This window comes from Diaphorina citri, unplaced genomic scaffold (assembly GCF_000475195.1).
Source record: "Diaphorina citri unplaced genomic scaffold, Diaci psyllid genome assembly version 1.1 scaffold635, whole genome shotgun sequence".
NCBI lineage: Eukaryota > Metazoa > Arthropoda > Insecta > Hemiptera > Psyllidae > Diaphorina > Diaphorina citri.
The window spans coordinates 22,308-44,497 of NW_007378068.1; the positions used below are offsets into that span (position 1 = coordinate 22,308).

Here is a 22,190-nt window from a genome sequence, read left to right on the forward strand (position 1 = left end):
TTCTTGCTTCCGATCTATTTATTAGTTCAATATACCGGCTTTCATTTTCCACTTTTCCACCTCGAAGAAAGAAGAACAATAAAAGGAAGAACAAAAAAAGAAATAAAACATAATATAAAAATAATGAAAAAGAAATTCCACATAAAAAACAAAAACGAAGAAAACTCTTTCAAGTCGTAAAAACCCCGAGAGGTAAAATTAATTCTCAAAGCTGAATTCAATTACAAAGTTGAAATAAAACATAATATAAAAATAATGAAAAAGAAATTCCACATAAAAAAACAAAAACGAAGAAAACTCTTTCAAGTCGTAAAAACCCCGAGAGGTAAAATTAATTCTCAAAGCTGAATTCAATTACAAAGTTCAAGAGGCTTCTGTTGAGGAAAAAATACCCATCGCTATCGCTATCGCCACAGGGAAAGTAGTGAAATGTGGGCCTAGTAGCGACTGTTCTTTTCTTATGGTTGTCTGACCTTTTAATAAAGCTAAAGAAGAAAAAGAAAATAAAAAACAACAAACAAACAAAGGTACCTATACCTATTAAGGTCTTTTTTAAATCGATCTTTGAAAAAAGGTTTACAAACCTAATAATTATTGACGTCACAAATCCTCTTCACCTTTTGAATAAATTTTCAATTTAGCCTCAGAATCAGAATGAGATTTTTTTCTTTTCTTTTGGTAATTTATTTTTTTCCCTTGAGCAACTGCCCCCTTCAACAGGAGGAATATAGGCTTCTGCTTTCACTTCAATTCTGCCCTCTGACCACCGTCTACAAGTCTACACCACATACATACGTATAGATACATGCACATACAACACACACTACACCAGAAGGCTTTGAACTTGCACCTGGGTTCCTGGGTATAAGTTTTTTTCCTGCCAAATGGTGGGTAAAAATCCTGACACTAAAAATCTTGGTTACAAATCAATACTGTCAGACGAAACACTTCATTTTCATAACATCACAAAAAAAAAACATTCTCTTAGATAAGTAAAAAAACTTTGTGTTTTTCGTACGTACCTATCTTTTTAAGCTTTTTTTTTGTAATTTTTTCTGTTTATTAGGTAGTCAGTTCCCGTATTTTCCATAGATTTGGAAAAAACCGGAACAAAGGTGTGTTCCGGCGGAACATTTGATTTTTGAACAAAAATACAATTGTTCCGGGAAATAACGTACGGTTGGCAACCCTAGTATAGATCCATACACATACAACACACACCCACACACACTGCACCAGGAGGCTTTGAACTTGCACCTGGGTTCCTGGGTATAAGTTTTTTTCCTGGCTTTTTTCGACCCCACTCAGAGTAGGAATGGAGAGATCGTTGCCAAATGGTGGGTAAAAATCCTGACACTAAAAATCTTGGTTACAAATCAATACTGTCAGACGAAACACTTCATTTTCATAACATCAAACATGGATTCTAACCTGTGTATGGACTACCCTGTATGTAAAATAAACCTCGACCATCCTGTATACAGAGTACAAATAGGAGAACATCAGGTGTACACCCTAGCCTCTTTCTTTCTCTCTCTCTCCCTAGCCTCTTTCTCTCTCTCTCACACCCTAGCCTCTTTCTTTCTCTCTTCATTACTAGTATAGCTCCGCTTTAACTGTGGTAATAGAAAGTAAAAAGAGAAAGAATCGTCTTGAAAGTTCCCATACCTTTCAGAAAATCTCTCTTTTCTCTCGTCAATTCTCCTCTCTCTCTCTCTCTCTCTCTCTCTCTCTCTCTCTCTCTCTCTCTAGTATCGAAATAAAAGTTTTACGTTGCATAGGAAAGAAAAGAGATCCAAAAAGTTGTAGAAGAGAAATACTAAAAAAGTAGGAGGGGAAAAAAGGAAATAGATCAGAAGACGAAAAGAAGAAGAAGAAGAAGAAGAAAAAAGAGAGTGTAAAAAAATGAAATAAAGAAATACCATGGGAATCCCAGACAAATATGAAAGAGAGAGAGAGAATAGAACAAATATTACAGAATAGAGAGAAAGAGAAAAGGGGAGAGAAGAAAGAGGAAAGGGAGGGAGGGAGAGAGATAAAAAGCTCCAAGCAATATTGATGAATAACATGGTGGAAGTTATGATATAATATATGATTTGGGAGAGATGGACAGAAGGAGGAATAAGAAGAGCAGAGAAGGAGGATTAGAAGGAGGAAGAGGAGGAATTGAAGGAGAAGGAGGAGGTAGAGATAGTGAAGTATAAGGAGGAAGATCAGACGGTAAAAGAGAAGGAAGAAGAGGAGGAGAAGGATGAGAAGGAAAAGAAGGAAAAGAAGAGGGAAAAGGAGAAGGAGGGGACGTAGAAGGAGGAGAAGGGGAAGGAGGAAGAGGAGGAGAAAGAAGAGGAGAAGTAGAAGGAGGAGAGAAAATAGAAGAAAAAATAGGAGAAGGAGGGGGCGTAGAAGGAGGAGAAGGGGAAGGAGGAAGAGAAGGAGAAGGAGGAGAGACAATAGGAGGAATAGGGGGAGTAGGAGGGGGTGTATAAGAGATGGAAAAGCGGAAGAGGGGAGAGGATGTGGGAGAGAAATGGGAAAACCGTAAAAAAGAGGAAAATCTGACATCTAGGTACATCCGCTATCACCACAGGGAAAGTAGTGTAGGATTAAGGATTAGGTACCTACTATGTGGGCCTAGTAGCGACTGTTCTTTTCTTATGGTTGTCTGACCTTTTAATAAAACTAAAGAAGAAAAAGAAAATAAAAAACAACAAACAAAGGTAGGTACCTAATTATGTATGTATACCTATTAAGGTCTCTTTTAAATCGATCTTTGAAAAAAGGTTTACAAACCTAATAATTATTGACGTCACAAATACTCTTCACCTTTTGAACAAATTTTCAATTTAGCCTCAGAATCAGAATGAGATTTTTTTCTTTTCTTTTGGTAATTAATTTTTCTCCCTTGAGCAACTGCCCCCTTCAACAGGAGGAATAAAGGCTTCTGCTTTCACTTCAATTCTGCCCTCTGACCACTCTCTACACCACATACAACACACACCCACACACACTGCACCAGAAGGCTTTGAACTTGCACCTGGGTTCCTGGGTATAAGTTTTTTTCCTGGCTTTTTTCGACCCTACTCAGAGGAGGAATGGAGGAGAGATCGTTGCCAAATGGTGGGTAAAAATCCTGACACTAAAAATCTTGGTTACAAATTAATACTGTCAGACGAAACACTTCATTTTCATAACATCAAACATAGATTATAACCTGTGTATGGACTACCCTGTATGTAAAATAAACCTCGACCATCCTGTATACAGAGTACAAATAGGAGAACATCAGGTGTTAGTTTTTTTCCGTACCTATTTCGTTATTATTATTTATTTTGCTCTCTAAAAATATCATTTTTCTCTTGGTTAGGGTTTGGGTACTTCTAGAATCCATTATGGTCTGTATTGTTTACAGTCTGTAGGCTTTCTTCTTCTTCCTCTCTTTCCTTCTTTCTTTTTTTTCAGTTTTCTCTTTAGGGTTTCTCTTTGTCCGAGTCAAATCACCTTTTTACTTGGATTATCTTCTTTTGGACTTCTTTTCAATATATATTATTCTCTCTCTTTGTTCCTCTTCTATCGAAGTTTGAAAATCAACATAAAGAAAAAGTTCTTCCGTTTTGAGCTGGTACCACTTCCCCAGATTTTACAGTTAACCGTTCTTGTGTGTTTTACATAATTACGAGTTTTTATTTATCATCAGGTGTTTTGCTTGCCGTGAAAATTGGAATTGGAAATCTGAACGTTTTCTTCTTGGTGCTAAGTCGTCGATAGTGTGGTTAAGAAATATAAAGGCGGGGGACACAAGTAGTGTGGTAAAGATATATACAAGGCGAATCAATTGAAACTACTTTTCCTTTCCCAATTTCCCCTCTTTTGGCATGATACCACGTTCGCTGCCATGGAACGCTTTGGTGGTGCTAAGTCGTCGATAGTGTGGTTAAGAAACATACAGGGGGACTCAGGTAGGGTGGTTAAGAAATATAAAGGGGGACTAGTAGTGTGGTTAAGATATATACAAGGCGAATCAATTGAAACTACTTTGCCTTTCCCAATTTCCCCTCTTTTGGCATGATACCACGTTCGCTGCCATGGAACGCTTTGTATTTAAAATGGTTATCTGAAAGACGGAAAATTGGGCTATAGTAGCGATTTACAACTAGTGGGCCGCGGGATACGAGCTTCCTAACCTGTTGTTGTGGCCCGCGAAGAACCTGCCAATGTAGCATATGTGGCAACGCTTTGTATTTAAAATGGTTATCTGAAAGACGGAAAATTGGGCTATAGCAGCGATTTACAACTAGTGGGCCGCGGGATACGAGCTTCCTAACCTGTTGTTGTGGCCCGCGAAGAACCTGCCAATGTAGCATATGTGGCAGCGATTTACAACTAGTGGGCCGCGCGATACGAGCTTCCTAACCTGTTGTTGTGGCCCGCGAAGAACCTGCCAATGTAGCATATGTGGTCTGCATACTCATGGAAAAAATCTCTGGGCTATAGGATAAGGAAAGTAAAAATAGATACCTAGGTACTTACTCATGATAGAAGAGGAAGGACAACAAGAAAAGGGGAAAATCTCTGGGCTATAGGATAAGGAAAGTAAAAATAGATACCTAGGTACTTACTCATGATAGAAGAGGAAGGACAACAAGAAAAGGGCACACGCCAGTACATCAGCTCTCCCAACAATACTTGTAACCTGAAACAAAAAACACAATAATTATGTACCTATGTATTACCTACTTACTGCCTCCAATAATGCCAGGTACTCACTCTCAGATCGTCTGACAGACCACGGTCTGTGTCGGAACGTGCATGTGTGGCGGGAATAGCTTCAGACCGTCTTGAGCTTCAGACCTAGGTCTGATAGAGCATCACCTAAAGGAAAACCACTCATTCAATAATGCTGATTACAAGGCCCGGTACCTATGTATTACCTACTTACTGCCTCCCATAATGCCAGGTACTCACTCTCAGATCGTCTGACATACTCACGCTCATATCGTCTGACAGACCACGGTCTGTGTTGGAACGTGCATGTGTGGCGGGAATAGCTTCAGACCGCGATCTTTCAGATGGTCTTGAGCTTGAGACCTAGGTCTGATAGAGCATCACCTAAAGGAAAACCACTCATTCATTTATGGGACCTACAAGGCCCGGTGGTCCCACAGGGGACTAGTTCACTACTACTCTACTACCACTACTAATAGCTTCGTTTCCAAAAAAAAAAGTCTACTGTCGCGTTAGTTCCGCTATAATCCGTATTATTTACTGGACTAATCTTTGTTCCATTGACTAGACTATAATCCGTTCTATAAGCTCCATTGACTGGACTAATCTCACCCATTTATCATTAAGCCGAGAGTGGGAGAGGAGAGGCAATCAGTCTTAGCTAGGGTGAATGCTTTGGGGACACATTTGTTTTTGCCCTTTGCGCTCAACCTTTGCCATTTCTTCGGCAAGGGAAATTTCGGGCTGGAAATCTTGAACAAGAATGCAAAAAAAAACTGAAACCTACATAATTATTAACATTACCTACAGAGTCGATAAGTAGGTGTACAAAATTACAAATTTCGAAACCTACTGTGACCTAACCTACCGACCTACCTCTTGAGAAGTAATTTTACAGCATTTTGATTTCTGATTTAAAAAAGAAAGAAAAAATCGCGTTTGTTTTTTCCGAAAGAGACAAAAGTTTCGTCATCATATAATGTAAATGAACTTTGCCGTAAAGTTGGGAAAATGTTTCTGCAATGAAGTTACGTTCCAATGTGTCCCAGGCACGAGAAAAGGTCTTACTCCTCGGGCCTATAATCACAAGTGACGGTGTTTGAGAATGCTCCCAGAATGCTAGGAGACTGTTTGGGCATTGTCTTCGAGTTTGATCAGAAGTTAACATTAGAATATGAGATTGAAGTAGGTATTGTTCAACTGAGGGTTAAATCTCTTTTAGTTGACTTTTTTTTTATCCGTTGAGGATAAAATTCGCCCTGGACAGGAATCGACCCTGCAATCTGGTGCATGGTTCACTGACTTATTATTTGTTTAGCCTAATTTTCTCTAGACTATAATAAAGAGGAGGAGAAAGAAATGAAGGGGACGTGGAGAGAGAAAGAGAGATACAAATGAGAGAGAAAGAGGAAGGTGAGAGAGAGATAGGAGGTAGGATTAAGGATTAACTACTATACATAGAATAGTGTAATTAACTTTATAGCTGAAGGATTAATACGTTAACCCTTTGAATGTCTGCTGGACGGATATAGGTAGGTATTATGAGAGAGAGAGAGAGAGAGATATAGGAGGTAGGATTAAGGATTAACTACTACATAGAATAGTGTAATTAACTTTATAGCTGAAGGATTAATACGTTAACCCTTTGAATGTCTGCTGGACGGATATAGGTAGGTATTAGTATTACTCACATAGTTTTACAAATTACCTACAAGTATAACTATACCTACCTAAATTTTTGTAAAAGTTGGAGATTGTGCCTCAGCACCGCTTTACAATAATACTTCCAAAGGTACACTTTTTACCTCCATGCCTATCCAAGAGCGAAAAAGTTTGGTTAGAAAATTTCCGCCCTGGCTGGAATTCGAACCCAGCACCTCCAGGTTGAGAGTCAGTTCTTTTGACAACTTGGCCACAGAGGTATGCTCAGCTCGTACCTATACCTAGGTATTGTTGTAGAGAGGAAATTAGGAACAAGAAGGGAGAGAGAAGGAACATATAGACAGAAGGTGAGAGGGAGAGAGGAAGGGTGAAAAATAGGATAAAGAAGAAGGGAGAGAGATAAAAGAGCAATTGTAGGACAAAAAGAAAAGGAGGAGAAAATAAACTAATAATACCTAAAAGTCGAATAGTCTGAGTAGATAGGTACCTACGTAAGCAACTATTTCAAGGAGGTAGATGGCTTAGTGCAAACATTGATTTTTGTTATCCACAAGCTTACTACTCGTAAGGCCAGCCAATCACTGTCAGGCAGACCTGACGATATAGGTAGGTACACCTGATCAGGTCTACCTAATAGTGAGTGACTAGCCTAAGAGATATATATTTCGATCGCTGAGAATCGAACCCAGGACTTCCAGAGTGTACGCCATATCAGACTTTTCTGGTTGCACTTCCTAGCCTCTTTCTTTCTCTCTCTCTCCCTAGCCTCTTTCTTTCTCTCTCTCTCCCTAGCCTCTTTCTCTCTCTCTCACACCCTAGCCTCTTTCTTTCTCTCTCTCCCTAGCCTCTTTCTTTCTCTCTCTCTCCCTAGCCTCTTTCTCTCTCTCTCACACCCTAGCCTCTTTCTTTCTCTCTCTCCCTAGCCTCTTTCTCTCTCTCTCTCTCCCTAGCCTCTTTCTCTCTCTCTCACACCCTAGCCTCTTTCTTTCTCTCTCTCCCTAGCCTCTTTCTCTCTCTCTCTATAATTGAGGAGAGCTATCCAAGAAGAGCCTGCCCATGGAGTATTATTTGATGTTCATTGTAAAGTATTCTGAGGATATTAGGTACTAATAATATTAATAAAATTGATGAATAAATTGAATAATACCAGGATCATTATTCTTCTTCTCCTTCTCCTCCTCCTCCTCCTCTTCTTAGAACTGAAGAGAGAGAGAGAGAGAGAGAAAGAGAGAAAGAGAGAAAGAGAGATAGGGAGCCAGAGAGATTATTTTCTTTCCAAGGATTTTCTGGATAAAACAAGGAAAGTACAAAAACATCTGTTTTGAACAATACTCGTACAAAGCACCTTTTACAATTCGCCCATAGTATTTAAATCATAAAGCAAAACGCTTCAGACGCGCCGCAGGTGAAACAAAGGAGAGAGAGAGAGGGAGGGAGAGAGAGAGAGAGATGAAAAAAAGATTTAAAAAATATAAAAAATCAACTCATTAAAAAGTATGCAATTTTCCTTTTCGTTAAGTACCTATAGAAGTTTGCCCCTCTCGCCTCTCTCTCCCTCTCTCACACCCTAGCCTCTTTCTTTCTCTCTTCTCCTCCTCATCTCTCTTTCTCCATCTCTTGCTCTCTCTCTCTCTCTCTCTCTCTCTCCCTCCTCCTCTCATTGTCTTTTTCCCTCCCTCTTCTCCTCCTCATCTCTCTTTCTCCATCTCTTGCCCTCACCACTGCTCTCTCTCTCTCTCCCTCCTCCTCTCATTGTCTTTTTCCCTCCCTCCGCCTTTATTTTCTAATATAACAAATAGGTATTACCTTTTGCTCTCTTTTTAATTTCATACTTTTCAACTTTTTTCTCCCAGTTTTTTTTTTTCGTACCTATTTCGTTATTACTATTTATTTTGCTCTCGAAAAATATCATTTTTCTCTTGGTTAGGGTTTGGGTACTTTCAGAACCCATTATGGTCTGTATTGTTTACAATCTGCAGGCTTTCTTCTTCTTCTTCTTCTAAAAAGAAGAACACAATAGCTTTTACTCTTCACAGTTGGGGGAGGGTTTTTTTTATTGTTTATTCAAATAGACATGTTTCGCCATTGCTGGCATCATCAGTGTAAACTGTAAAAAATTGCACATAAGAAAAAGAAAGCTAACAAAAAAGGAACAAATTGACCAGATCTTCTTCTTCTTCCTCTCTTTCCTTCTTTCTTTTTTCAGTATTCTCTTTAGGGTTTCTCTTTGTCCGAGTCAAATCACCTTTTTATTTGACTTGGATTATCTTCTTTTGGACTTCTTTTCAATATATTATTCTTTCTCTTTGCTCTTCTTCTATCGAAGTTTGAAAATCAACATAGTGAAAAAGTTCTTCCGTTTTGAGCTGGTACCACTTCCCCAGATTTTACAGTTGTTAACCGTTCTTCTGTGTTTTACATAATTACGAGTATTTATTTATTTTATTTTCTATGTTCTACCTACTTTGTGGAAAGTTATTAAATTTGGCAATTTAATTGTTGTTGGTCTTCCAGAATTATTGTTGTTGTTGGCTTGTTGGATGGTGTTTCATAAAGTGCTAATAAAAATAAGTATCACATACACAATGTGTCCTTATCCATCTTAGTTACTAGTAGAAAAAATTCGTCGCTTTTATCTTGATTATCTTCAGAGGGAGGATTTATTTTATTTCCTATGTTCTACCTACTTTGTGGAAAGTTATTAAATTTGGCAATTTAATTGTTGTTGGTCTTCCAGAATTATTGCTGTAGGTTTGTTGTTGGATGGTGTTTCATAAAGTGCTAATAAAAATACTCGTAGCACAGTATCACATACACAATGTGTCCTTATCCATCTTAGTTACTAGTAGAAAAAATTCGTCGCTTTTATCTTGATTATCTTCAGAGGGAGGTTTTATTTATTTTATTTCCTATGTTCTACCTACTTTGTGGAAAGTTATTATTTGGTTTGTTGTTGGATGGTGTTTCATAAAGTGCTAATAAAAATAGCACAATATCACATACACAATGTGTCCTTATCCATCTTAGTTACTAGTAGAAAAAATTCGTCGCTTTTATCTTGATTATCTTCAGAGGGAGGATGAGGGACTTGGAGATATTTTTCGACTCAAATGATGATGGATGGACTGTAGTGAATGGAGGTGGACATGTGAAGAGATGGATGTGAGATATGGAGAGGACACAATATATGCCCCGTACACCGGATGTATTGGAGAGTGGAAGAGAAAAGTGGAATGAATGATAATCAGGGCCGGAAAACCAGGGTATAATATGTTATACGCAATTTTTACCTAGATACATATTGTAAATCCAAAATCTCCCAGCCAGATATCTGGCAGGGAGTAGATCATTTTAGTCTGGCTGGGGGACATTAAACAGGGAGGATACCAGCCTGAAACTTCCCTTGCTAAAGGAATAGAACAAAGGTTGAGTGCGAAGGGCATCCACTTGTAATTCTTTTGTAGCGAAACCAAATGTCACCCCAATTTGAAGCAATCACCCCAGGGCTGATTGGGGCGATTTCATGAACGCGTGAACCCAGGCTAACGTGATAAGAGAGAGCGAGAGAGGGAGTGTGAGAGAGAGAGGGAAAGAGAGAGTGAGACAAAGAGAGAGAGAGGGTGTGAGAGAGAGAGCGAGAGAACGAGAGAGGGTGTGTGTGAGAGAGAGAGGGAAAGAGAGAGTGAGACAAAGAGAGAGAGAGAGAGAGAGAGAGAGAGAGAGAGAGGGAAAGAGAGAGTGAGACAAAGTGTTAAAGAGGGTGTGAGGTTCCTAGAAACCCCCCTTGGGGGCCTGACTTATTTCTGACCCTGGCGCTGTTAAAGAAGGAAAAAAAAGAGGATGAAGAAGAAGGAGGAGGAGAAAAAAAGAGGACACGACAACGAAGAGAAATGATGATGGAATCTCATTATATTAACTTTGAAAGAAAAGAAACCCCCTTGGGGGCCTGACTTATTTCTGACCCTGGCGCTGTTAAAGAAGGAAAAAAAGAGGATGAAGAAGAAGGAAGAAAAAAGAAGAAGGAGGAGGAGAAAAAAAGAGGACACGACAACGAAGAGAAATGATGATGGAATCTCATTATATTAACTTTGAAAGAAAAGAAGATCGACAAAGTGTCACTTCATCATTCTTCCATCTCCACTTTCCACTTCCAGTCTTTCACCTCCACACTTCCCCCATCCTCTTGTCCTCATCCTTTCGTTTCTCTTTCTCATCCCTTCGTTCCTCTTCCTCATACTTTCTTTCGAAGGAAAACTGTCACCCATATGAGAGGGAAAAGGATGAGTGGAAAACAGGATACCCTACTTGAAAATGGGATGTCTCTCATCAGATGACTGAGATGGGAACATTAGTAGATGCAACCAATCTGTTCTAAAGTAAATGTCACAATTGGTGATTCTCATGATTTTTTTTTATTATCTCAGAAAAAACTATAAAAATTAAAAAAAATATTGAGACTAAAACGAAGATCATCCTTTCGTTTCTCTTTCTCATCCCTTCGTTCCTCTTCCTCATACTTTCTTTCGAAAACTGTCACCCATATGAGATGGAAAAGGATGAGTGGAAAACAGGATACCCTACTTGAAAATGGTATGTCTCTCATCAGATGACTGAGAAGGGAACACTAGTAGATGCAACCAATTTGTCCTAAAGTAAATGTCACAATCACAATTGTCACATGTAATGAAGAACATCTGGTCTTGGCGAATTCTGTAGCTGTTAAAGCAGCAGAATATGTTCTGGTGACAAAGAAGGTACCTCTTTGGAAAGTAAATGTTTTTGGGGTCGAGTGGATTAAGACTCGACCACATGCCTTCAGGCACACGCCATTTATCAGGAGTCTAGAGTACAGGTTTGCCTTGCCCTTGGAATCAATTTAATTTGAATTAGCGTGGATCAAATTCGGGGCTTTCTGTATGTTATCTGTACAATCATGAGGTTATTGAGGAGCAGATTCTAGTAGAAGTCTAGATTTTAAATACTAGAATTTAAAGAGTTGAATTGACATCAAGCTCTTCAAAGGGTTGCCCTCAGGACCCTCGATTGGTATACGGAAAAAAAGGATATAAAAATGGCTTACCGCATCAGAATGAATAGGATGGACGGCAAACAGAATTCCGGCAACGGCCGAGAACTTTCGGCTAAGTCCGGCAACTGCAAATGATAATCTGGTGAATAGTACACATGACAGAGCGTGCAGCAACACGTTGCAAGCGTGCAACCACACAGGCTCCAAGCCAAACATGCAGTTGGTCAGGCTGCAACAGAGAAACAACATGGACAAAATGAGTGGACATGTATGAAATGTGATAAGATCGAGAAACACTGGAGTGTGCAATATCATGGCAAGAGAACTACTTTTGAAACAAAGAGAAAGTAATAAAATAGAAGAAAATCAAAAAGAAAGAGGTGGGGAAAGGGGAAGTAGGGGAAGTAAGAGGAGGAAAAGCAATAAAAAATATATGTATTAACAATTTCATAAAGGAAGTTAATTTATTGCACAATAAAAAAATAAATCATACCGGTACTTGGAAGAAAAAAGAACAAATTATTAAACCAGAAAGAAATTTTGTTGTTTTTTTTTGTTTTTTTTTTTTTTTTTGATTATTATTACGTATCCCTAACAACGTTTTAGTTTGGGTAATTGTTGGCCTTAGTTTATATTTTGGTGGTTGGCAAAAATCTCTGGGCTATAGGATAAGGAAAGTAAAAATAGATACCTAGGTACTTACTCATGATAAAAGAGGAAGGACAACAAGAATAGGGCACAAGCCAGTACATCGGCCCTCCCAACAATACTTGTAACCTGAAACAAAAAACACAATAATTATGTACCTATGTATTACCTACTTACTGCCTCCCATAATGCCAGGCACTCACTCTCAGACTGTCTGACAGACCGTCAGTCTGTGTGGAACGTGCATGTGTGGCGGGAATAGCTTCAGACCGCGGTCTTTCAGACGGTCTTGAGCTTGAGACCTAGGTCTGATAGAGCATCACCTAAAGGAAAACCACTCATTCATTTATGGGACCTACAAGGCCTGGTGGTCCCACAGGGGACTACTACTCCAGTTCACTACTACTCTACTTACTTACTTAAGTAAGTACTCTACTTACTTACTTAAGTACTCTACTTACTTACTTAAGTAAGTAAGTAGAGTAGTAGTGAACTGGAGTAGAGTAGTAAGTAGAGTAGTAGTGAACTGGAGTACTACTGGAGTACTACTACTTAAGTAAGTAAGTAGAGTAGTAGTGAACTGGAGTACTTAAGTAAGTAAGTAAGTAGGTACTACTCTACGACCACTACTAATAGCTTCGTTTCCTAAAAATAGAAAAAAGTCTACTGTACCGTTAGTTCCGCTATAATTCGTATTACTGACTGGACTAATCTTTGTTCCATTGACTAGACTAGACTATAATAATCCGTTCTTTTGACTAGACTATAATCCGTTCTATAAGCTCCATTGACTGGACTAATCTCACCCATTTATCATTAAGCCGAGAGTGGGAGAGGGGAGGAAATTAGGAACAAGAAGGGAGAGAGAGGGAACATAGAGACAGAAGGTGAGAGGGAGAGAGGAAGGGTGAAAAATAGGATAAAGTAGAAGGGAGAGAGATAAAAGTGCAATTGTAGGACAAAAAGAAAAGGAGGAGAAAGAAATGAAGGGGACGTGGTGAGAGAAAGAGAGATACAAATGAGAGAGAAAGAGGAAGGTGAGAGATAGGAGAGAGAGAGAGAGAGAGAGAGAGAGAGGAGGTGGGATTAAGGATTAACGACTACATAGAATAGTGTAATTAACTTTATAGCTGAAGGATTAATACGTTAACCCTTTGAATTCCGCTGGACGGATATAGGTAGGTATTACTCACATAGTTTTACAAATTACCTACAAGTATAACTATATATAATACCTACCTAAATTTTTGTAAAAGTTGGAGATTGTGTCTCGGCACCGCTTTACAATACTTCCGAAGGTAGGTACACTTTTTAGTCCGTCCTTCCCCTTTATTATTACAACAGTAATAAAAAGGTATAAGGGACGGACTATTGTATTCGCTTCGGTGTCGCCTGTCTGTCACTCTGTCTGTTCCCATAGAAGGACTTATCCAAACCTGGTCGACCTATATATCAAATTAAAGGTCTTTTTACCAGGAATGATAACCAGGGCCGGAAAACCAGGGTATAATATGTTATACGCAATTTTTACCTAGATACATACTGTAAATCCAAAATCCCCCAGCCAGATATCTGGAAGGGAGTAGATCATTTTAGTCTGGCTGGGGGACATTAAACAGGGAGGATACCAGCCTGAAACTTCCCTTGCTAAAGGAATAGAGCAAATAAAAACCATAAAGCCAAAAAAATAAAAAAAAAAACTGGTTTTTGGGGGATTTTTTTTCACATTTTCTCACACAAATGAGCTCTGATCTTGAAATTTGTCACTCTTTTGTAGCGAAACCAAATGTCAACCCAATTAAAGCAATCACCCCAGGGCTGATTGGGGCGATTTCATGAACGCGTGAACCCAGGCTAACGTGATAGTCGTCTTCCTAGAAGTTCCTAGATAATCCTGGACAGAGTCATGCTACGGTTATTAATACGTATCCCTAACAACGTTTTAGGTTGGGTAATTATTGGCCTTAGTTTATATTTTGGTGGTTGGCAAAATGTTTACCTATGGGTTGGCAGGCTGTCTGACCACTGGCCAACTGAAAACAGTGGTTATGGAAGGGTTAACTCCAAAATTCAAGAAAAGGAGCTCGACTTACACTTTTGTACACCGAAAAGGGTACCGTTATGCTTTGGACGGTCAAAGCTGAATTTTTCATCACCACCTTCGCCTCTGGGGTCAAGTTTATAGCTTTGTAAAGTACCCAGTAGGTATGTACCTGTACCTACATAATTATGTTAGGATAGTAGGTATTACCAGTGGCGCATTCTAACTGAAACCTAGGTAAACAAATTTTACCATTCCTCTCTATGGTTTTTTTTTCTCAGCTCCTCCTGCTGATTGTTTACCAAAAAAGTCATTATTCACCGTTTCACCCTGTATTCTAAGAGTACCCACCTACCCACTAGCAAATCAGACATTTAAAGAGTTAATCTTAAGAGAAACCCGAACTATGAAGGTGTGAAAAACCTGCCGAATCGGTTCGTGTAAAGATACACAGGCGTCCTTACTGGAACTTGGCCTGGGACACTGCCGTGAGCTCTGATACTGTACATTTTACAGTGTACATGGGGTTATATTACAGTGTAAATAAGGTTATTTTATAATGGGGTTTGTAGCTTCCCCTTTTGAAAACCTCAACACATACCACTAGATATCCGGTTCTCAGCTGCCCACCTGCTTGAAATGAAAAGGAAAAATGCAACTTTAATGTCCAAAGCTTTCAATGTGAACTTTGAACTTCAGCACTTTTCCTGAGAAAACCCCCAGAATCTACAAACTTGAGGTGAGTTATATGGGAAACTTGTGGAAATGCAACATACTGGAAACTGGGTAGTTATGAAGTACCTACCTATGTAATTATTTACATTGAGAGAATTTATGTAAGAATGGTCTAACTAGGCGGTTATGTTGGTATTTACATTGAAGTGTTTATGCAAGGAGGGTCTAAAACTCTGAAAATTTAAGTTTTGAGGAAAACAGCTTTACAATAGGTAGGTATTTGGTATTTGATTATTTTTTTTTCTTGATAATTTTACAGAAACTCGTGCGCCTAATACCTATCTTTTTTTAATGAGAGAGAGAGAGAGAGAGAGAGAGAGAGAGAGAGAGAGAGAGAAAGAGAAATGGGGGAGTAAAAGTGAGTGAGTAGGGAGTGGTGGGGTAAAATTGATTGTATAGGGAAGGTGTGGGATCACTTTTCAGTTTGAAGTTGAAGTGATTGAACACTTTCATATTTTCACTTATATGTTTTCACTTCAGGACAAAAGATCCTTTGTGCCCTCATCAAGATGATGGCTTTGTCTTGTATCTAGGAGTTCGGTAGTGCGTCAGGCCAAGTTTCATAGTCTGATATTTGTAAAGAGGAACCCAGGGACATTAATAGGGATGTAAAAAGGGATATTAATTGACTATGGGAGTACAAAGGTGGTTTTAAAAACCCAATGATTCCAACACCGCGAAAAAGGTACCACTCGGCCTAAATGGTCTACTAAAAGAGTGAAGAAAGTTCTTTTATCACTCACTGTTTAAAAATATTTTTTTTTTTTTTGAGATTTGTACTTGGCCACTGTTTTCACACCTTGAAAGGTTTTTTCAGGATCGCTCTCCTCTCACTTAATTGTTCAACTTTTACATTCAGCCTTTGAAATTCATACCGATAGGTAGCAGGGGGAGAGAAGGGGAGGGGGTGTCTATTTTGGTCTAATTTATTAGAAATGTAAAAAAAAAAAAAAAATCAAAAGAAAAACCCTCCCCCCCCCAAAAACCCCAAAAAAACCCCGGGGACAAAAAAAAAAAAAAAAAGTGACTTGAACCTTATATTGGGAATAAAGGGAGAACGGGCTCTAGTCTTGATTTTAAATCATTACATGAAAGTAAAATCGAAAAATCAAATCAAGAATAATAATAAACTGAATATTAAACAAATTAGGTAGGTACATAGGTACTGATTTTCTCTAATCACGATCGAATAAACTACGGGCTAAAAAACTCCCGGAGGGACGGGCCCAGCTTGTTACCTCCATGCCTATCCAAGAGCAAAAAAGTTTGGTTAGAAAATTTCCGCCCTGGCCGGAATTCGAACCCAGCACCTCCGGGTTGAGAGTCAGTGCTTTTGACCACTCAGCCACAGAGGTACGCTCAGCTCGTACCTACCTAGGTATTGTTGTAGGTACGGATACACGACCCTGTATTTGGTTCAAAAATACTAAAATACTGCTTCATGCAAAATCTTTCTCTTTCTCTTTGTCTCCCTCTCTCTCTCTCTCTTTCCCTAACTCTCACCCTCTCGCTCTCTTTCTGTCTCTTTCTATCTACGTAACTATCTCTTTCTCTTTCTCTCTCTCTCTCTCATGATTATTCTACAAGAGACAACATCTGAAAAACTGTGAACATCATCTTCTTTCTTCGTCTTAGAACTAAACTTACTAAACTTACGAACTGTCACTGAAAACTAGATATCAGATAGAGAGAGAGGGGGGGGGGATATACTCGTAGATAAATAGAAGTCGTGAGAGAGAGAAGGAAGTACAGAGGGAGAGAGAGAGAAAGAGAGAGGGAAGTAGGAACACAGAGAGAAGAGGAATGGAAGATCGAAGAGTGTGTGTGTGAGAGAGAGAGAGAGGGAAGGAGAGCGAGAAAATGAAGAATGAGAGGGAGGCTAGATATGACAGAGAGAGAGAAAGAGAGAGAGAGAGGAAAAATATTTCTGCAAAACTCACTTTTTTCCTTGTTATTTTTTTAATTAAAAATACCTAGTTGTATGAAGAAAAGTTTGAAAAGATCTTGACAGAAGAATTGAACAGAATAAAGACAAAACAGACTAAGAATCAGGAGTGTCCAAACTGGTGTTGAATCCCCTCATGAATGGGACCGCACTTTTACAACACACATGGATTACACTTTTTGAGTCGTCAATTTTCAGATTTTTATTTTCAATTTTCTGAAAAGGTGTTTTTTTTTAATGAAAAAAAGGTCTGTTATTTTAAAAAGAGTTTTACAATAATAGGTAACAAATGGAAGGTGACCAATCAGATTGCTTGTCACATTTGCGATCACAAGACGGCTGAAACAAATAGGTACATATTGGGTAAAAGAGAGAGAGAAAATATGTAGGTACATCACTAAGTAGCGTACTTAAAACCTAGTAGAAAGAAAAATAGCTACATAGGTGCTCATTGAACTTTTTCAACAAGCCAAAAAGATCTTTATTAGCGTTATTTTATAATAATATCAATTGTCACATGTAATGAAGAATGTCTGGTCTTGGCGAATTCTGTAGCTGTAAAAGCAGCAGAATATGTTCTGGTGACAAAGAAGGTACCTCTGGAAAGTAAATGTTTTTGGGGTCGAGTGGATTGGGACTCAACCAAATGCCTTCAGGCACACTCCATTTATCAGGGGTCTAGAGTACAGGTTTGCCTTGCCCTTGGAATCAATTTAATTTGAATTAGCGTGGGATCAAATTCGGGGCTTTCTGTATGTGTATGGCAATCATGAGGTTATTGAGGAGCAGATTCTAGTAGAAGTCTAGATTTTAAATACTAGAATTTAAAGAGTTGAATTGACATCAAGCTCTTCAAAGGGTTTCCCTCAGGACCCTCGATTGGTACCGAAAAAAAGGATATAAAAATGGCTTACCGCATCAGAATGAATAGGATGGACGGCAAACAGAATTCCGGCAACGGCCGAGAACTTTCGGAGAGAGGGAAAGAGAGAGTGAGACAAAGAGAGAGAGAGAGAGTGAGACAAAGAGAGAGAGAGAGAGGACGCTAAAAGAGGAAGGTTCCGACACAAATAAATTCAAATAAACGTGATGCCCTCACAAAAAGCTCTCGTAAATACTCGTAATCCTAACATATTCGGACTTAGATGAAAATCCTGCTGCCCTTTCCATACCCCTCTCTAATAACAATAAACATAGGGGAAACCCGACAAAAATGTAAGGCCAGCCACTCACTGCACTCACTATCAGACCTGACGTCAGGTACACCTGATCAGGTCTACCTGATAGTGAAAGTGCTCATCAGGTATACTTGACAGACGGACCTTTTTAATCGTACCTGTCAAGTGTCTGGCCTAACAGCCCGTTCACACTGCGCGAATTTTCTTCGTCAAGTTTTTTTTTTTTTTTTTTTTCTGTTGGCATATAAAAATTAATCATTGGGTTCACATTTCCACACAAAAATTTTTTTTTTTTTTTTTCCTGTGGCATATACAAATTAATCATTGAGTTCACATTGCCAACAAAGAAAAGTTCGGAAAAATTGTAACTTTGGGCAAGAAAAATTCGTGACGAAGAAAACTGCGTGCAGTGTGGACAGTTTGTACTACTGCAGGCTGTCCGACAATTTGCAGTGTGCTACAACTTGCAGTCTAGATGTGAAAGGAGCCTTACCCCTCCAAACCGTCACACCTCGAGGGACATAAATAAAAAATTAAGGTGAGAATACACACACGCATTTTCACATTGCCAACAAAGAAAATTTCGGAAAAATTGTAACTTTGGGCAAGAAAAGTTCGTGACGAAGAAAACTTCGTGCAGTGTGGACAGTTTGTACTATACTGCAGTCTGTCCGACAATTTGCAGTGTGTTACCATTTGCAGTCTAGATGTGAATACTACTGCAGTCCATCCGACAATTTGCAGTGTGCTACAACTTGCAGTCTAGATGTGAAAGGAGCCTTACCTCTCCAAACTGTCACACCTCGAGGGACATAAATAAAAAATTAAGGTGAGAATACACACACGCATTTGTCCTGTTTGATCTTTTAGGGGAAGAGAGGGCAAAGCGGAGCAGAGTTGTCATAAATTATTAATATTTTTTTGTGTCGACAGAAAAAGTGGCGAGCCTTTGAATTCCCCGAGCCGATGTAAAGGATGGAAATTTTGTTGCTGGCGAAAAAAAGAAAAGATGGAATAGAACAAGATAAGGGGGACGAATAGTGGAAACGAAAAAAGGCTAAAACAGAAGATTGTATACGTAAAAGGAGAATATGAGAGTGGCATTCCTATGGTACGTTAAAAAAGAGTACATACTGTTGTACATACTTATGTATGATGTATGAGTAGTGTAGTGTTACAGGTATAGGCTAGAAGAATGGAAGGAACAGAAGGTACTTCTTTGTAGCAAACATAGGAAAAACACAGTTATACTAGAGAGGCAAGCTAAAACCTCGAGGAATGTCCTAAGTGGAGTTCACCCACACACAAAAGACAAAAAACTTATCAAAAATTCACTCTAAAAATTCTCAGAGAACTACAAAGTACCTATTTTAAGTTCCAAGTGTGCCAGTTTTCAATTCAAGCAGTCCTGTGAATGTGGATCAAGGCATCAAGAAATACAAGATCTAATCCACAATCCTCACTGCAAAGAAGAAGACGGAAGAGAAAATCTCACTTCCAACTTAAGTAAATAGCATGGAAAAAGTCAATTCCAAGAAAAGCTTTTTATCACTTTAAATAAATAATTAAAATAAAACTCTACGGTATACACAAGTGACACCACTTGAAGCGAAAAGCCTGCTCAAAAGTCGAGGACAGAAAAAAGTACTTTTCCCAGAAAAACATGTTTCCCCCCCCCCGATAATCTGGTAAATAGGACGCATGACAGAGCGTGCAGCAACACGTTGCAAGCGTGCAACCACACAGGCTCCAAGCCGAACATGCAGTTGGTCAGGCTGCAACAGAGAAACAACATGGACAAAATGAGTGGACATGTATGAAATGTGATAAGATCGAGAAACACTGACCTTAGCCCAAGCTTAATACCAAGTCGAGTGGAACTCTTAATCCTGGACAGAGTCATGCTACTTTTTACTTAAGTTATATATAGAAATGGATACTTACGAGTAGGTTTTTTATATCCCGACTCGGAGTTTCGTCTATTTCATAGACATTTTCAAGGGAAACTGAGTGTAGGTGTTGTTGTTGTTGTTGCTGATAGTATTAGAAGTCGTAGAAGAAAAAGAGTATTAGTGTAACTGATTGTTGACGAAATCAAAGAGAGAAAGAAGACAGGATAGTAGAAAGCTATAATAAGTTCGGAATTATTGTTGAAAAAGATGATAAGACCCAAAGTCACAATCTGTTCCCATTTTTTTTCTTTTTTTTTTGCTCATGAGTGTAGTTGAAAATGACAAGGAATGTCCATTAATGAAGAAAGGGAGGAAGCAAAGAGAAGGGAGAAATATTTACGAGGAATTCTTTCTATTAATAAAAATATTTATCATGGAACTCAGGACATGAGTCATGCTACGATTATTATTACGTATCCCTAACAACGTTTTAGTTTGGGTAATTGTTGGCCTTAGTTTATATTTTGGTGGTTGGCAAAATGTTTACCTATGGGTTGGTACGCTGTCTTACCGCTGGCCATCTGAAAACAGTGGTTATGGAAGGGTTAACTCCAAAATTCAAGAAAAGGAGGTCGACTTACACTTTTGTACACCGAAAAGGGTACCGTTATGCTTTGGACGGTCAAAGCTGAATTTTTCATCACCACTTTCGCCTCTGGGGTCAAGTTTATAGCTGTGGAAAGTACCCAGTAGGTATGTACCTATACACATGTTAGAATAGTAGGTATTACCAGTGGCGCATTCCAACTGAAACTTAGGTAAACACATTTTACCATTCCTCTCTATGGTTTTTTCTCAGCTCCTCCTGCTGATTGTTTACCAAAAAAGTCATTATTCACCCTGTATTCTGAGAGTACCCACTAGCAAATCAGACATTTAAAGAGTTAATCTTAAGAGAAACCCGAACTATGAAGGTGAGAAAAACCTGCCGAATCGGTTCGTGTAAAGATACACAGGCGTGCTTACTAGAACTTGGCCTGGGACACTGCCGTGAGCTCTGATACTGTACATGAAATGTTTTTACAGTGTACATGGCTACATGGGTAAAATTTTTAGAGTGTACATGGGGTTATATTACAGTGTAAATAAGGTTATTTTATAATGGGGTTTGTAGCTTCCCCTTTTGAAAACCTCAACACACACCACTAGATATCCGGTTTCCAGCTGCCCACCTGCTTGAAATGAAAAGGAAAAATGCAACTTTAATGTCCAAAGCTTGCAATGTGAACTTTGAACTTCAGCACTTTTCCTGAGAAAACCCCCAAAATCTACAAACTTGAGGTGAGTTATATGGGAAACTTGTGGAAACGCAACATACTGGAAACTGGGTAGTTATGAAGTATGTAAGTATTTACATTGAGAGGATTTATGTTAAGAATGGTCTAACTGGGTGGTTATGTTGGTATTTACATTGAAGTGTTTATGCAAGGAGGGTCTAAAACTCTGAAAATTGAAGTTTTGAAGAAAACAGCTTTTCAATAGGTATTTGATTTTTTTTTTTTTCTTGATAATTTTACAGAAACTCGTGCACCTAATAGGTACCTATCTTTTTTTAATGAGAGAGAGAGAGAGAGAGAGAGAGAGAGAGAAATGGGGGAGTAAAAGTGAGTGAGTAGGGAGTGGTGGGGTAAAATTGATTGTATAGGGAAGGTGTGGGATCACTTTTCAGTTTGAAGTTGAAGTGATTGAACATTTTTATATTTTCACTTATATGATTTCAATTTTTTTTTTTTTTTTTTTTTTTTTTTGTTTTTTTTTTTGCCCATCACTGCTATGTAGGTAGGTAGGTAAAAGTATAGGTAGGTAGGTATAGGAACCGTGTGTAAGTCCCCAGATGTGTCAAGAAATACTTTCCCGAGGAGGCTTAAGGCGAGGATTAAGATGGCGGCAATGGAGGAGGGAGGAGAGAAAGGAAGAGAGGGGAGGTGATAGGAAGGAAAAGGGAGAGACAGGAGAAGAGGGGAGGGAAAGGGAGGGGAAAGAAGTTCGTTGGGAAATTTAAGGAATGAAAAAACAGTTTCGGAGCTTAGGCTTGAAGATGAGGGAGACTCAATAGCAGTTCTTTTGACCACTCAGCCACAGAGGTACGCTCAGCTCGTACCTATACCTAGGTATTGTTGTAGGTACGGATACACTACCCTGTATTTGGTTCAAAAATACTAAAATACTGCTTCATGCAAAATCTCTCTCTTTCTCTTTGTCTCTCTCTCCCTCTCTCTCTCTCTCTCTCTCTCTCTCTCTCTCTCTCTCTCTCTCTCTCTCTCTCTCTCTCTCACTC

At 38.9% G+C, this 22,190-nt stretch overlaps 1 protein-coding gene across 1 annotated transcript in view; it reads right to left on the reverse strand.

Annotated features, from left to right (window-relative positions):
- LOC103510711 (transmembrane and TPR repeat-containing protein 1-like) overlaps window positions 1–22,190 on the reverse strand; it is a gene marked incomplete at its 3' end in the record, with an annotated part of 76,049 nt that overhangs the window by 21,015 nt on the left and 32,844 nt on the right. Inside the window, exons 3-4 of the mRNA XM_026824699.1 lie at window positions 11,465–11,642; window positions 4,617–4,690 (exon numbers count right to left, since the gene is read on the reverse strand). Of these exons, the coding sequence (XP_026680500.1) occupies window positions 4,617–4,690; window positions 11,465–11,642 (252 nt within the window). The remainder of the gene's footprint in view (window positions 1–4,616; window positions 4,691–11,464; window positions 11,643–22,190) is intronic.